General features: G+C 35.1%; 3 protein-coding genes across 3 annotated transcripts; all 3 read right to left on the bottom strand.

Moving 5' to 3' along the window:
• Nucleotides 1-307: 307 nt before the first annotated feature.
• Nucleotides 308-857, bottom strand: LOC140861800 (S-protein homolog 8-like). Its single transcript, XM_073264807.1, has 2 exons — nt 816-857; nt 308-703 (listed from the first exon to the last, which is right to left on the bottom strand). The coding sequence occupies exons 1-2, from the start codon at nt 855-857 to the stop codon at nt 308-310; spliced, it is 438 nt and encodes a 145-aa protein (XP_073120908.1).
• A 2,636-nt stretch (nt 858-3,493) lies between these two features.
• On the bottom strand, nt 3,494-4,649 carry LOC140861799 (S-protein homolog 3-like). The gene is made up of 3 exons (XM_073264806.1): nt 4,638-4,649; nt 3,997-4,044; nt 3,494-3,880 (listed from the first exon to the last, which is right to left on the bottom strand). The coding sequence occupies exons 1-3, from the start codon at nt 4,647-4,649 to the stop codon at nt 3,494-3,496; spliced, it is 447 nt and encodes a 148-aa protein (XP_073120907.1).
• An 8,092-nt stretch (nt 4,650-12,741) lies between these two features.
• LOC140861798 (uncharacterized) lies at nt 12,742-16,758 on the bottom strand. The gene is made up of 2 exons (XM_073264805.1): nt 15,303-16,758; nt 12,742-15,197 (listed from the first exon to the last, which is right to left on the bottom strand). Exons 1-2 carry the CDS (start codon nt 16,756-16,758, stop codon nt 12,742-12,744), a joined length of 3,912 nt encoding a protein of 1,303 aa, XP_073120906.1.
• Between the last annotated feature and the right edge of the window lie 435 nt (nt 16,759-17,193).

Raw genomic sequence — 17,193 nt, 5'->3', positions numbered from 1 at the left:
GTATTTATTATGAATAATATCTATTTATTCTTAATAATTTTATTATTCGAGAAAAATTTATGTCAACACAATTACATTTGATGCCTACATGCATCTTGGATCATTTATGTGGTGGCGCGTCATCGTTTTCAAACCGTGAATATATTTATCGTTTAATAACATATATATATCAAACAACAACTATATATTAGATTGATTAATAATTTCATATAAATGAGAAACATATGTATATATGTTTGGTTGGTGAAATGCATTTGATAATATTCATTGAAACAATTAATGTAATTATATATATATATATAGCTAGCTAGCTCCACCCATCAAACTTTTGGAACTGTTGTGGAGGATAGGTGGGAGAAAAGAAAATGCCTTCAGCGGATAAAGCCCAATAGCAAACACCATGAGGCCGACACCAGTGATGTTTCCACAGAGTATTGAAAGCTACGAAATTGAGCTTCCTCGGACCCTTCAGCTCATCGCTCCAGTACTGTGTTTGGCAGTAAAACTTTGTGTCGAAAAATATACTCTCGCAGAAATTAAAAGTGAATTCTTGACCCTTCCTCAGAATTTTAAACCCAACGTCGTCGTGCTTAGAGTAACACTGCACGTCCAACGTCGCGTTGCCGGGGAGCCAGTTTCCCACATACACTATTTTATAACTATTATATATAGGCCAACAAGGTCTTGCATTCACAACCAAAACCTGCAAAATATTAACCATTAGGAACAATACTCTTACTACTCCTCCTGAAATATTCATATTCTTTTTAATTATATATAATTTATTATATTATATTATATTATATTAATGGTACGTTCAACTTCTCATCATCACTCCATTTATAGCGTTTAACCATATCTCCTAATTGGAATAAATATTACTATCATTCAAATTAAGATATTCTAAAGGCAAATCATAATAATTTATTTTGTATATATATGTATATATGTATTTATATATATATATATATATATATATATATATATATATTACTAAATCCAGACAGTGCTTTCTAAATTTCATAACAATTTCTTACACATCATCACAATCAATAATGTGATATATCCACATATTATATATACTAATGTATATATAATATTTTTGTAATTAATCTAATTTATATTCAAATAGGTAGAAATATATATATCATAATTGTAAAAATATTTAGGGACTAATTTGTAATTTGAAATATCGTAATTAAACAAAAACAAAAGTATAATATCTATATCACATAAGGAAAATTTGGCAAAATAAAAGATAGTGTCTAAAGAGAGATTCTTTATATATATATATATATATATATAGAGTTTTGTTATGTTGCCCACTAACCATGTCCAATTCTGTGTCCAGCATGTACAAGTCAACTCACTATTATACTGGTCAACTCATCTATTATACTGGTCAACTCACCTATTTTTTTTATACAATTAATTAGATTATTAGCATTTCAATGCTACATAATGAAATATAGTATAATTTTATAATACAGTATCTGAAATAATATTTCTTATAATACAATTTACAATATTTGAAATAGTATGTGTGTGTAATTATATATTGATTGATGCGAAAAAAGAGTACGTTATAAATATTTTAAAATGTTAAAATATAGGTTATTAGATTATTTCATAAAAAAATTAGAACAATTAGATTATGTGTGTGCATGTGGAAGAGCCAAATTAAATTATAAGCTAGAACAAGGGACTATATTATTTAGTGGAGCAGTTGGTTGAGCGGTAATGCTTGATAATCAATTGTAAGAAGATCAATTCTTCTTATCAACACATTTTCAAGTGAATTTGTACACAAGACTTCTTCGTTGTGATTTATCTGACTAGCATTATTTGCAACATATTACTTTCTTTAGTTGAAGTTTTACCGTACCTAGCTGTATCAAAGAATAATGGTTACGAGTTCCAATGGAAAAAAAATATTAATATAAATCTTTAAAATTCTATTATACAAGCACGAACGTTCAATATGTGATCAAGCAAACATTTTCAAAAAAGATATAAGATGAATTTTTTTAAAAATATTGATCATTCGAAATAAAGCGTGTAAAACATGGTTTGGTCGACGCTATTAAGCCTTCCTACGTACACTATTTTATACTTATATGCCCAACATTCTCTTGCATTCACAACCAAAACCTGCAGAATTATCATTAGGAACACTACTACTGAATTCATGTTTTTCATCTTAATTAATTTGAAGAATCCATATAATTCATTATATTTTATATATATATATATATATATATATATATATATATATATATATATATATATATATTATATAGGTGCGTTCAAATTCTCATCACTCAATTTATAGTGTTGGATGAACGATATCTGCAATTTGGAATTAATATTCAATGCACATTTCTAATCATTCAAATTAAGATATTCTAATATTGTTTATATAGGTAAATCATATAATTTATTTATTATATATTTCCTACTAAATCCAGCAATGTGTTTTCTAAATTTCATAATAATTTCTTACATATCATCACAATCGATAATGTCATATATCCACTTATTATATATCTATACTATTATATAAAGGTTGATAACATTATTAGAAGAAAAAAAAAATTGGTGTGGTATGGACACACCAAAATTTCTTTCCTATTTTGTCTTTCTGATGTAAATTTATATAGAACTTTTATACTAAAAAAAACTCAATCACTTTTTAAAAAAATTATATGTGTGTATGTATATATATATATATATATATATATATATATATATATATATATATATTATGTTGCACATGCAACACGTGTGTTGCGTCACTAGTATATATAAAGCAAGAAGGTCTTACAGAAACTATTAATCTCTTGGTAATTGGTATGGCCACAAAAATTAATAATAATTTCTATTTATTTATCAATTTTCAAATTACAAATTATTTGAAAAAACTAATGGAGCGGAAAATATCTAAAAGAAGCAATGATGCTTTATCTACTTATGGTTCCCAATCTTAATCCTAAAAAAATTTATTTTTTCTATTGTAAATTTATTAGATTTTTTTATTGAAATTAAGTAAAATAAAAAAATAATTTTTCGTCAGACACAACGAGTGTGTGCAAATATGTTAGTATATATAATTGATTTTCTAATATTAATTGGATTATAAATTTACATTTCTATGCTACATAATGAAATAGTAACACAGTGTCTGAAATAATAATGTATTATAATACAATTTTGAATCACATAGGGTTATTAGCTTAAAAAAATTCATAGGGAGTTATTAGCAAAGTCGGATTTCACAGGGGTAATATATGCAATTTTTTCTTTATTTGGTCATCATTTTTAAACCGTGAATATATATATCGTTCAATAACATATAAGTAGCAAACAACAATTATATATTATATTGATTAATAATTTCATATAAATGAGAAACATATGTATATATGTTTGGTTGGTGAAATGCATTTGACAATGATTGAAACAATTAATGACAATATATATATATATATATATATTAGCTCCACCCAGCAAATTTTTGGAACTGTTCCGGAGGATAGGTGGGAGAAAAGAAAAGGCCTTGAGCGGATAATGCCCAATAACAAACACCATGAGGCCGACACCACTCATGATCCCATTGGTTACTGAAAGCTACGAAATTGAGTTTCCTGCTACTCTTCAGCTCATTACTCCAATAACTTGTTTCGCAGTAAAACCATGTGTCCTCTAAAAATACACTCTCACAAAAATTAAAAGTGAATTCTTGACCCTTCCCCAAAATTTGAAGCCCAAGGTCGTCGTCCATAGAAAAACAATGCACGGCCAACGTCGCGCTGCCGGGGAGCCAGTTTCCGACGTACACTATTTTATGATTATAACAATATTTTGCATTCACCACCAAAACCTGCAGAATATTAATCATTAGGAACACTACTACTACTACTCCTGAATTCATATTCATGTTTTTCATCTTTAATTATATATAATTTATTATATTATATATATATTAATGGTACGTACGTTCAACTTCCCATCATCACTCCATTTAAATATAGCATTGAACCATATCTGCAATTTGGAATAAATATTAAATGCACATTTCTAATCATTCAAATTAAGATATTGTAATATTGTTTTTAATTAGGCAAATTAAATCATAATCATTTATTTTATATATATTTCCTCCTAAATCCAGCACTGTGCTTTCTAAATTTCATCACAATTTCTTACATATCATCCGATTCATCACAATCGATAATGTGATATATATATATATATATATATATATATATATATATATTATTTGATTTTCTACTATTAATTGGATTATTAGCATTTCTATGCTACATAATGAAATATAGTATAATTATATAATACAGTTTCTGAAATAATATATCTTATAATATAATTTACAATATTTGAAATATATAGTATGTGTGTGTAATTATATATTGATTGATGCGACAAACGAGTACGTGAGAAATATATATTTTAAAATGTGAAACTATAGGTTATTTAATTATTTCATAAAAAAAGAGATCAATTAGATTAGAGGAAATTGCATATATCACCCCTGTGATATCCCGGGTTCGTTGATAACCCCCTGTGTAATTTTTTTGAGCTAAAAACCTCCTGTGTTTCCGGATCGGTAGCACACGCACCCTTCCCGCCATGGTTTGTAGTACACGCGCTATGTGATGCGAATATTGAAGTTTTTTTATACAAAAAGTCTAAAATACCCTTAGATAATTGATATATGTGAATGTATTGTATCTCGTCTCTTTCACTCATCTGTTCTTCTCTCGGCTTCTCTGAATATTTAGGGAAGATGGAATCAAAGGTTGATGTGAGGTATCCTCAAACTCCATGGTGTAAGTGCAACGTTAAGGCTCATATTCGAGTTGTCCAAACCGAGAAACCATCCAAAGGACGACTATATTATTGTTGCTCTTTTCAGAAATGTGGGTATTTTCGTTGGTGTGTCCCTGAAAGTGTACGTGGTGTTAAGGTGTCATCTGAGATGGGAAGTGGGCAGCCATCGGCTTCAATGCCATGTCCAACAAGCGAAAGATCGGGCAGTGGGCAGCCATCAGCTTTGATTCCAAGCCCGACTACCGAAAATTTGCATGACAGTGGCAATGAAGACGTGATATTGGAATTCAAGCTTCTAAAGGTTCGATCCAACCACCAATGTAGCAGCAGGCGTTGATGAAGTTATGTAAGAGTCCTTAGGGTTCCTTTTGTTAGGTTCATGTAATTTGGGGATTATGCAATTTGGGGCTTTATGTCATATTGTTAAGAAGTTTAAGAAGTTTTCTGTAATTTGTGGCTTTATGCCATATTGTTAAGAAGTTTAATGAATTATGAAGTTATGTTGAATGTATTTTACTGTAATTCGATGTTAATGTTGTAATTCAATGCATTTTCTAATAGAATGAACTCTAATTCTGTTGGAATATGAAGGTTCAATACATAATTCATTGATCAAAATGAAAGTTCAATACACCAAAGTAAATAACAAAATGAAGGTTCATTAACTTAGTGCAACCATTCATAAATTTAGTACATCCATTCATTTAACAAAAGTACACAAAATAAAGGTTGCAATTGTACTTGAATCACAAAAGTTCATAAAATCAGTCTTTCTTATAAAGCAAGTCCAGCCCTTTCTCTTGCTCTCCTTTTGATTTTTTCCAAAACAGCTGATATTGTGATTTTCTTCACTCTTGCATTTGCACTTGCAGTTGCGAATTCATTTCCCATTGCAGTAGCTGTTGCATTTGCACTTGCATTAGCATGACCACTTGCATTTGCATTTGCATTTGCATTTGCATTTGCACTTGCACTTGCACTCGCACTTGCACTTGCGGTACCACTTGCACTGGCATTAGCATTAAAAATCATATGAACCCGATGATTTTGTGCCATTGAGGATTGTGGTGGTTGTGTGGCTAATGGTGGTTGCTGTGAATTTGAAGCCGAAGATGGTTGAAGTGAATTTTCAGGAACTGTGCTCCTTTGTGATGAGGCCGCATGTTGGGCACCTGTGCCTCTATTGTTCCTTGTTATGGATTCAGGAACTGTGCTCCTTTGTGATGAGGCCGCATGTTGGGCACCTGTGCCTCTATTGTTCCTTGTTATGGATTCAGGAACTGTGCTCCTTTGTGATGAGGCCGCATGTTGGGCACATGTGCCTCTATTGTTCCTTGTTATGGAGGTGGCCTAATAAAATTTAAAATTTAAGGTTAGAAATTTATAAACGTAAATATTGAATTTTAAATGTTACCTCCTTGGATCTTGTCTGCTTTCTCCCTGTTCTTTGATTCCTTGATGAAGTTGTGCTCTAGTTCATAATTAACATATTCAGTAAACTATCATCAATTACATATGCATGCATAAATAAATAAAAAACTGTTCATACCCGTCTAGGATTTGTGCAGCTGCCTATATTATGGCCTGTTTGTAAATAATTAGAGCATGTGTGAGCCAGCCCTTGTCTTGTCGATGTGTTTTTCACCTCGTCTGCCCCTCTTTTCCTTTTTTTCTTAAGCCTCCCAGATCTTTTCTTCACTTCTGGTGGCTGGAGTGACTCATAGGTTGTCTTGCAATAATAATCTTCACTTGGTACTACGTGGATCATGTGAGAATATGTCCTCAAGTAAGCATCTCTTTTGTAGTATTGGTGAACAAACTCCGAAATTTGAAGTCTATGCTCCCTAATTGCTGCACAAGCATGTGAACATGGATATCCACATAACTGAAACATCCCACAACTGCATTCTTTTTTATCCAAATCAACAATATACTGTCCATTCGGATTTTGAACCTGGTACTCCATCCCTCCACAAAAGAGTGCATGTGAATTTCTGCCCTTTTCTTCAAACTCATTCACTTTTTTAACTATATTTGGACACACCTCGCCTACATACTTTTCAATTCCTTTCTTCTTCACCTGAATTCTGATCATTAGTTTTGTTCTAATCCACTCCAACATAGATATTATAGGAATGTCTCTTGCTTCCAAAATATAGCTATTAAATGATTCAGTCATATTATTGACAATAACATCACAAAAGGATGAAATAGGGAAGTGAGACCTGGCCCAATGAGCTGGAGGGATTTTGCTTAACCATTCAGCCGCAGTTTCATAATCTGGACTGGTCTTTGGATCGGCTGTTTCAATTCTTTTCATCCAGATTATGAAGTCATTCTTGTTTGTTGTGCTTGCTGCTCCCCACAATAGCCCCTTCAAGTCCACACCAGCATGCTTTCTTGAAAAATTTTGGTACAAATGGCGTAAACAAAACCTATGTTCACAATCTGGTGCAAGCTCACTAAGTGCCTCTAATAGCCCTTTTTGTCTATCAGTGATGAATGTCCACCTACCCTCTCCAATATCCTCCAACAACTCATTGATAAACCATCTCCAGTTATCATAATTCTCCACTTGTACCACTGCCATTGAGATTGGAAAAATATTTTCATTCCCATCTCTTCCAACCGCTACTAAGAGTTGCCCACCATAAGTAGTTTTCAAAAAACATCCATCAAGACCTATAACAGGTCGACAACCAGCTAAAAATCCAAACTTCAATGCCTCAAGACTAAAATACATTCTCTGAAATGTAGGAACATCAAATGAAGGATCTCTTCTTAATATGAGTTTACTACCTGGGTTTTATTTTCTAACAGTCTCACAATAATCCCATAGTTTTAAATATTGAGCCTTAATCCTACCTTTCATTTTCTCGAGAGCCGCTTTCTTGGCTCTGTATACCTTGTATTTTTTAACCTCAACACGACATTTTCTAATGATAGTCCTCCTAAGCTTTTCCACTGGAATACTAGGATTTTCGATTACAATCATTTCAATTCTTTTTGCCAAATACTTATAGGTGGAAAATTTGTTGGTAGTGGCCCTAACACATGAATGCTTTCCAGTAAGTGTTTTTACCTGAAATGTTGGTCCTCCCATGACCAAACTAGCATGTAATCTCCATTCACATCCAGCCTTACACGCAGCAGTGACTCTATTTTTCTCATTCTTTATAAACAACAACTCCACTCCTACCCTAACTATCCAATCGGTAAGAACGCTCCTAAACTCAGTCACATCTTTAAATTTCATACCCACCTGAAATTCAAAGCTTTTCATATTCATTCTTTCAGAGAAAACAGTATGTTTTGGACCAACATGATCCTCATCAGAACTTGCCAAACTAATAAGTTCTTCATCTATCTCCAGGTCACTATACCAAAACTCTGTTTCTTCAATTTGTTGAGCATCTAGTTGTCTTTTATTCATTTCATCCATTGCATCAATCCCTGCAGAAAACTCGGAATCTAAATCCTCATCGGATTCAGAAAAGCTGCCATCTAACAAGTGTTCATCATCATCTCCAACTGGTGTTCCAACAATTCCACTTTCATCATCATCTATCGGGTCACTGCCAAATGAAGCACTCATCTCCATTTCATCATTAACATTTGCATCAGCATTTTCATTATCAGTTGGTCCAACTGTCTTCTCAGCTGGAATAGATTTTCTTTCCTGCGACCATAATGTTATCACATTGAAATTCTTGAAGCAATTGCACATAGTACGAATCTCTGCATCCCCAACAATCTTCAAAATTCCTGTTTCAAATGACATGTTTGGTAATTTGAAGTAAAAATCCACATTTGTTACCTGCCCACCAGCCTCTTTGTACATATCAGGCAAATCATCGACACAAAACCTATCAAGATCGACACTTGGAATCACATATTTCAATCCACCTCTATAACCCTTCTCATCAAATTTCCCACCAAGCCACATTTCGATCCGAAACGTCGAATCCATCAATTCAATAAAGATACCTCAATGTACACTGTAATTGAAAGAAATAAAAACATAAATTTCGAGCAAAAATAATAACACAATCAACAAACCAACCAATAACCAAAACATAAAAGTTGGTGAAAAGAAAGTCCAAGGAAAACTTACCAGATTAAGTTACGAAATACAAGTCTTGAAGATGAGCAATCAATTGACCTCCTGGTGTCCGATTGAAAGTTCAGCAGTTCATATGTTTAGGGTTTGACTGAGAGAAATGGAAGAAAATGAAAGATATCGGTGATGGCAGAGAGGAAGAGAAGAAAAATGAGTGATATAGGTGACAGATTTTATTATTTATGTAGGGGTAATTTTGGCATTTTTATTTTTAATGTGACTAAAAATTAAGTTGGGGTGCGTGTGCTACCGATCCGAAAACACAGGGGGTTTTTAGCTCAAAAAAATTACACAGGGGGTTATCAGCGAACCCGGGATATCACAGGGGTGATATATGCAATTTACTCATTAGATTATGTTTGTGCATGGAAGAGCCAAATTATAAGAGTAGGCTAGAACAAAGACTATATGATTTATTGGAGTAGTTGGTTGAGCGGTGAACGCTTGATAATCAATTGTCAGAAGATCAATTCTTCTTACCAACACAATATTCTTAGGCGAATTTATACAATTGACTTTTTCGTTGTGATTTATTTGACTAGCATAGTTTGCAACATATTACTTACTTTAGTTCGGAGGTTTTCCGTACCTAATGTAAATCAAAAAATAATGGTTACGGGTTCCCATGGAAAAAATAATAATGAACATATAAATCTTTAAAATTCTATTATACAATCTCATACGTTCAATATGCGATGAAGTAAACATTTTCAAAAAATATATAGCATGAACTTTTTTAAATATTGATCATTTGAAATAAAGCGTGTAAAACATGGTTTGGTCGACGCTATTAAACCCTTAAATCTAGGATATGGCCAAAGCCCATATTTTAGCGTAGATAAATTCATAAAATATGTACAAGTTAACCAAAAGCATAAGAAAATATGGAAGTGTAATTTTTTTTCTTTTGACGGGAAAAACTTGTAACATGAAATTGCAGCACCCGTCCACCGCATACTTGTCGATGCTCGCCGCGTGGTTCTTCCTGCACTCCAAGTAGTAATCCACTTCTACTACCTCACTAGAGATCTTCTTCAACTCCTGATCTTCTCTCCAGAGATCCATATGTACCCTTTCCGAGTAGATAGATCAGTTTGATAAATAAGTTTTATTTATGGATAAAAGGAAGATTAATTAATAATGTAATTCTATATATATATTGTTGAACAATTTAACTTTTTTTGGTAAATTAATTGGCCAGCGGGATATATATTTAATGAATCTATTGAGAGAGTATTTGTGGTTCAAGTAGGCATGCAGCGCAGTAGTTAGTTAAGTATATTATTTTAACTCAATAAAAATATTACTCGAGGCCTGGAGACAGACGTACGAGTACGTTTATGTATATCTATTCTAACATTTATGAAAAAGATTGACCAATTTTTAATTCCTTGCATGTTTCGAAAATGTGGCGAAAGAATTAATGCTTGTGAGAAGAAAACATTATCTAGGAAATGAAAAAAGAGCCTCCGTGTTATGGAAATTGGTACTTGGGTGTAGGGGTGCAAACGAATCGAACTTGTTCGTGAGCTTTACGAGCCCGCTCGATAAATATTTGATTCGTATTCGAGCTTATCGAACTCGAACCGAATTCGAACATGTTCGAACTTTTTTTCGAGCCGAGCTCGAGCCGAAATTACTCTGTTCGATAGTTTGCGAATAGTTCGTGAGCCTTAATATTTAATTAATATAATATAATTATATAATAATATATATACATTTCGAGCTTTCGAACCATAATATCCGAATAGTTCACGAATAGGTTCGAATATTTCGAACAGAACTCGAATTCAAACTTCATTTCGAGGCGAACTCGAGCCAAAATATTTGAAATTATCGAACTTCGAATCAAGCTCGAACTCGAATATACTCTTATCGAGCCGAATTCGAACCTTAAAATTTTACCATTATTCGGCTCGATTCGGTTCGTTTGCACCCCTACTTGGGTGTATGGAAAACCATCTAAAATAAATCATTATATATATGTGCAAAAATAAAATACGTTATTATTCGGTGCATATTCGTTGCGATGTCAATACTATTTGGTATCGGGTTACGTATCGAAGAACATTAGATTTAATCATTTTTTCCATGCCACATATTTGATGCACATCAAATACGTGGCATTGTCATTGTAAGAATTATCTTCGCAGGTCATTGACAAAAACATATAAAGTCAGATACTCTAATGTTGTCCTACGATGTCAGCAACATTAAGGTACAACATCATTCAAAACAAATTAAATAATTATATTCAAATAGATCAGAAATTACGAAAAATTATTATCAATTAAGCATAATTACGCAGCGGAAATAATAGCACAAAAATTATTGTGCACAAGTACAAAGACTTGTACGATGCCTCATGGCAAAAATTATTATTAGGACAAAGTAATATTCAATTACAAAAACCAATCATAGTAAACCTATCAAAGTTAGATTCTCAACACTTTGAGAAATCCTAACAACACTCTAAATTCAATCAAAGATTGAAAACGAAAACTATGGAGTGTAAACTAAACAAACAAATATCTCAATCAATCGAGATATTAAAACTACACCCTAAATACTATGAAAGTAGTATAGGAAAATCAGAGGTGTAGTAAAAGGAAGAAACAAAGCCATAGGGAAGAGTTTGAAGTCTCTTCGTCAGATAGTCTTCACGATGACAGTGGCTGGAATTCTTTCTTCTATGCTCTTCACGCGTATTCTCTGTATCTCTGATCTCTCTTTGTACGCTCTCATCTCTTTTTCTGCTCCTTCACGCTTAAAATAAGTAGAATGATTTATTTCCTTTATATAGGTCATGTAAATATGGAAACAAATCTTCAATTAAAAAGTAAGCATGATCAAATCATATATCAATATTACTTAACTAAAATATTATCATCTTTTAATAAAAGATAATATCGAATACAAGAAAGGCAAAAAATGTAGAAAAATATTAATTAAAAGGAAAACAATTGAATAGAATTTATGTCTTATCTCCAAGACATATTTTCCTTTCAGTCATCGCTCGTTTTGATCAAACCGTGAAGGGTTTCGATAACATATTGCATTCTTGACCCTTCTTCAAACTTTTGATACCCGAGGTTGTCGTCTTTAGAGTAACAATGCAGGATCAACGGCGTCGTTTTGGCGGGGATCCAGTTTCCCACATACACTATTTTTATTTTATATATATATATTATACTTGTACGTTCAACTTCTAATCACTCAATTTATAGTGTTGGTTGAACGATATTGCAATTTGGAATTAATATTCAATGAATATTTCTAATCATTCAAATTAAGATATTCTAATATTGTTTATATAGTCAAATTTAATAATTTATTTATTATATATTTCGTACTAAATCCAGCACTTTGCTTTCTAAATTTCATAACAATTTTTTACATATCATCACAATCGATAATGTGATATATCCACTGATTATATATGTAAAGCCCGAGATTATTTAATTTTAATCCGAGAATATTTAATTTGGGAATATTTAGAGTTTAGAATTAAATTTTAATAAAAAATTTATTCTTTTAGCGACGTGTTTTCGCGTCGCCAAATGTAAGGTTTTGCGTCTCCAAATGTCCGGTATTACAGATTAAATATTTTTAGGTTTGTGCATGGTCCGGACCTAGGTCCGTGTGTGTGATCTGCCCATGTAAAAAAAATTATTCTTTTAGCGACGTGTTTTTGTGTCGCCAAATGTGTCAAATGTCTGGTATTACAGAATAAATATTTTTTAGATATTTTTTCGAGGGAAACTTGTAAAACTTTATTGAATAGAGTCGTGAGTTACAAGTTCATCCAACCCCAAAGGAAAACTCCCACTCACCCACAAAAAAGGTGTTGGGGAAAAAAGAGCAAATTTTGCTAAAGAGTGTGATACTTCATTAGCTGTCCTCCTAGCATGGGAAAAAGATATGCTATTAAAACTAGAGCATAGAGACTCTATCTCTAAAGCACAAGAACCAGCATAATTGAGGTCACTTAAAGGCTCCGTGACTGCTTGCACTTCCAAAAGTGAATCAGAAAAAACTTGAATTTGATGAAAACCCCTTAAACGAGCAACTTTAATACCTTCCCGGATAGCAAGTAGTTCCCCAAGAGTAATGGTATCCGGCATTGGAAGTGTTTTACCAAAAGCTGCAAGCAACTTGCCCTCATGGCCTCGAATGATGCCTCCTACACCGCACAAACTAGTTTGATCTTGAAAGCTAGCATCCACATCCAGGCGACAGAAACCAACAGGCGGAGGTTGCCATATATTTGGAGAAGCAATCATACCCAGAGTCTGGTTTGTGGAGCATGCTCTAACCGCTTGACGATAATCCTCTAGATAACTCGCAGCATTCAGGGTCTGAGATTTCAGCTCTTGATTCTCTTTTGCATGGACTTCTTTGCATCTCGCTCCCCAAATCATCCAAGCCTGACAAACAAACTCCTCCACAGCTGACCTCTCCATATAATGCATCAACCAGAAACAAATTCCTGGCATATCATGACTCCGAAACTTCTTTATCTTCTCAAATACCTCATTATGTCCCCACCACTGACGGACTGCTGGACAGTAAAGAAGACTATGGGCAGTAGAATCTTCTGGATTGTGACAAAGCGGGCACCAACCTCGTACTGGCACATGATGTTTCAATAGATTTAACTGTGTAGGAATTATGTTATGAAAGACCCTCCACCAAAACACCCTTATCTTCGGCGGTAGCTTTAAAGCCCAACTAAATCGCCACCATGCCTGCACCTCATTCGAACTGGACTGGTATTCTGGAGCTTCGTGACTGCTCATACCAATATTATAACCACTTTTCACCGAATATTTCCTCTTTGGATCAAATTTCCAGAATCTTGTGTTACTCAAAATCCGGCGCGGAATGGGGATATTGAGAATGCTTTGCACTATATAGCTCGGGCATGCACCCCGAATTTGTTGTTCATTCCACCCATTCTCAGTAATCCAGGAACTAACTGGCTCCCCATCTTGAGCTTGTACACCAAGATTTCCAAGAGTTGACCGAACCCCAGGCACCCACTTGTCATGTAAAATATTTATTGATGATCCATCACCCACCCTCCAATAGAGTCCCTTATTCAGAAGCTCACGCCCCCAGCACATTGATCTCCAAATATACGACGGGTTGCTTCCAATTGGCGCCTGCATTATATCCAGGTGTTTAAAGTATCGAGCCTTTAACACTCGCGCCACTAGAGATTCAGGTTTCCTTATTATGTGCCATACTTGTTTTGCCAGTAATGCTTTGTTAAAAATATCCAGCTTCCTGAATCCCATTCCACCCTTCCACTTAGGCTGGCAAAGAAAATCCCACGTAGTCCAGTGCATTCTCCTTTTTGCACCATCCATACCCCACCAAAAATCAGCACAGTCTCTTTCAATAGAATCACAAGTAGCCTTGGGGAGCATAAAACATGACATAGCATAGGTGGGCATCGCCAGTAATACAGATTTTATGAGAGTCTCTCTTCCTCCAACTGAGAAAAATTTACTACCCCATCCCTTTAGCCTTTTCGAAACCCTTTCCACAAGATAGTGAAATTGGACTTTTTTTCTCCGAAGTGAATATGTCGGCAACCCAAGATAAACTTCATGCCCTTGCACCACTAGAATAGTCAAGGATGTTTTAATTGACTCCACCAGAGAGGGTGTAGTATTGGGAGTAAAAGAAATAGAAGATTTGTCAAAATTAACCAACTGGCCCGATGCCACTTCATAAGCTTGCATACATTCTTTTACCCTTGCACAATCTTCATCAGTAGCCCTAAAGAAAATAATGTTGTCATCTGCAAAGAACAAGTGAGTCAAAGGTGGGCAGTTAGCTGCAATATGGACCCCTCTGAACAAGCCCCTGGCCGAATAAGAATGAAGCATAGATGAAAGCCCTTGGGCACATAATGAAAATAAATACGGCGAAAGTGGATCCCCTTGCCGAATACCCTTACTTGGTACGACTCGCCCCACAATTTCCTGATTTACAGAGAAAGAATAGCTCACACTAGATACACACTTCATCACCTTTCTTATCCAGGACCCACTGAAACCCAATCTATTCATTATAGCTTCCAGGAACTTCCACTCAACTCGGTCATAAGCCTTACTCATATCCAATTTTAACGCCGCATAACCATCCTTTCCTTTCTTTCTACTTCGAATCCAGCGAGTTGCTTCAAACCCGAGTATAACATTATCTGAGATAAGTCTCCCTGGGACGAAAGCACTTTGAGTTTCATCGATAACTCAACTCATCAGCGGACGCAGCCTATTAGTCAAGGCCCGAGCTATTATCTTATAAAAAATGTTGCACAAACTGATAGGTCGGAACTCCTTCATCATCATCGGATTACCCACTTTTGGTATAAGAGTTATAATAGTATTATTCCAGCCATCCATAGGGGCATCCTCATTCAGAATGTGGAGAACAGCTTGAGTAACCTCCTCTCCAACAACATGCCAAAACTTCTGGTAAGAAATCCCGGAGAAACCATCCGGTCCTGGTGCCTTGTCTGGCCCTAACTCAAATAGTGCCGTTTTTACGTCCAAAGCAGTAAAAGGAGCACACAAATTAATATTCATCATTCGATCAACCTTGGGCTCAATACAATCAATTACAGGTTGGAAAAGTTCTGGGTGGGGATCAGTTGTAGTAAATAACTCATCAAAATAATCAGTAATGATAGCAACCATACATCCCTGATCCTGTACAAAATCTCCCTGTCCAGAGATTAGTCCACGAATAGTATTCTGCTCTTTTCTCAGAGAAGCAGTCCTGTGAAAAAACTTTGTGTTTTTATCCCCTGCAGCCAGCCAATCAGATCGACTACGTTGTTTCCATAAAAGTTCCTCCTGAGAACTCAGTTTTTCAAGCTCCACTTCAAGCTCCTTTATATTATTCATCTCATAAATCCAACTTTCATGATTCCGAATTCTTTCCAACTGATCCCGTTTTCTCTGTATTTGGCATGGGATGTTGCCAAAATGACGACTCGCCCATTGCTGCAAATGGTTCGAACAAGACTGAATCATGTCCAGTAAAGTAGCTCCATGACTTGGTTTATGCCATCCTTCAACAATCACCCCTTCACACTCCCGATCTCTTAACCACATAGGCTCAAATCGAAATCTCCTCCTGACCGACTGCCTTCCCACTAGAGCCAATGCACTGTCAGTACCCAGATTAATATGAATCGGTCTGTGATCTGAATGGTAAAAATCTAGAGAGGTACACTTAGCAGCCGGGTATAGCATACGCCAACTAAAAGAGCTCGCAAATCTGTCCAACCTTTCGAAGATAAGACCATCAGAGTTGCGTCGATTGACCCAAGTAAATATATCCCCCTCACAATGCAAACTTTGCAAATTACAATCATCTAGCACCCCACGAAAATCTGCTATTTGTGCCGCCGGCTTCATATTACCTCCAAGTTTTTCACTATCGTAGCATATCTCATTAAAGTCACCCCCGATAAGCCACTGAAAATCTCGGAGCTCTTGCATACCCTCAAGCCGACGAATCAATTCCCACGATACATGCCTGAGATTTGTATCCGAATTACCATAAAAAACTGTGAACCTCCACTGTTGAGCATTGTGTTCCACAAGGCTATCTATGTGTCCCTGGGAATAAGATTTTATAAAGCATAAACCTCCATTGCGAGTTTCACATAAAAACAAGAGAGAGGGTTTCTTATCGGCAATAAGCCGCTTCAACTCTCGGAACGCCCGTTGGTTCCCAAGCCCCCGGACATTCCAGACTATGCAACTCATTGAGATTGGCGGGGTTGCACAGCAACCTCCGCCTGAATTGAATGTGATTTTCCTTGACTATCCACCATTTGCCTTTTCATTTCTCTGGATTGCTCATGTATTGAGCTGTCCACCACTCCCTCACTCATACGTTTAAGCCCCGGGCTAATATTGGCAAGCCCTTTTCCTTTATCTTTACCACTCATCTGAGCGCGAGCTCTACGCTTCCAGTTCATGGGACTCTTTTTAGACAATTTCATAGTGGTGACACCACCATTAGGAGATTTGTTCAAATTCTCCATCTGCATTAAATCATGCATTTGGATACTAGGGTCACCATCCATATCCATATTCAACACCCTAGCAGCCTTTAACTTCAAACCATCACCATGCCCTCCCAACAAAATCTCATCGTTTGCCCCATACTGAGCTTCATCCGAGCTCACTTGTTTCTGC

Source organism: Henckelia pumila, chromosome 4 (assembly GCF_033568475.1).
Source record: "Henckelia pumila isolate YLH828 chromosome 4, ASM3356847v2, whole genome shotgun sequence".
Lineage (NCBI taxonomy): Eukaryota > Viridiplantae > Streptophyta > Magnoliopsida > Lamiales > Gesneriaceae > Henckelia > Henckelia pumila.
This window is presented reverse-complemented; position numbering and strand designations above follow the sequence as displayed.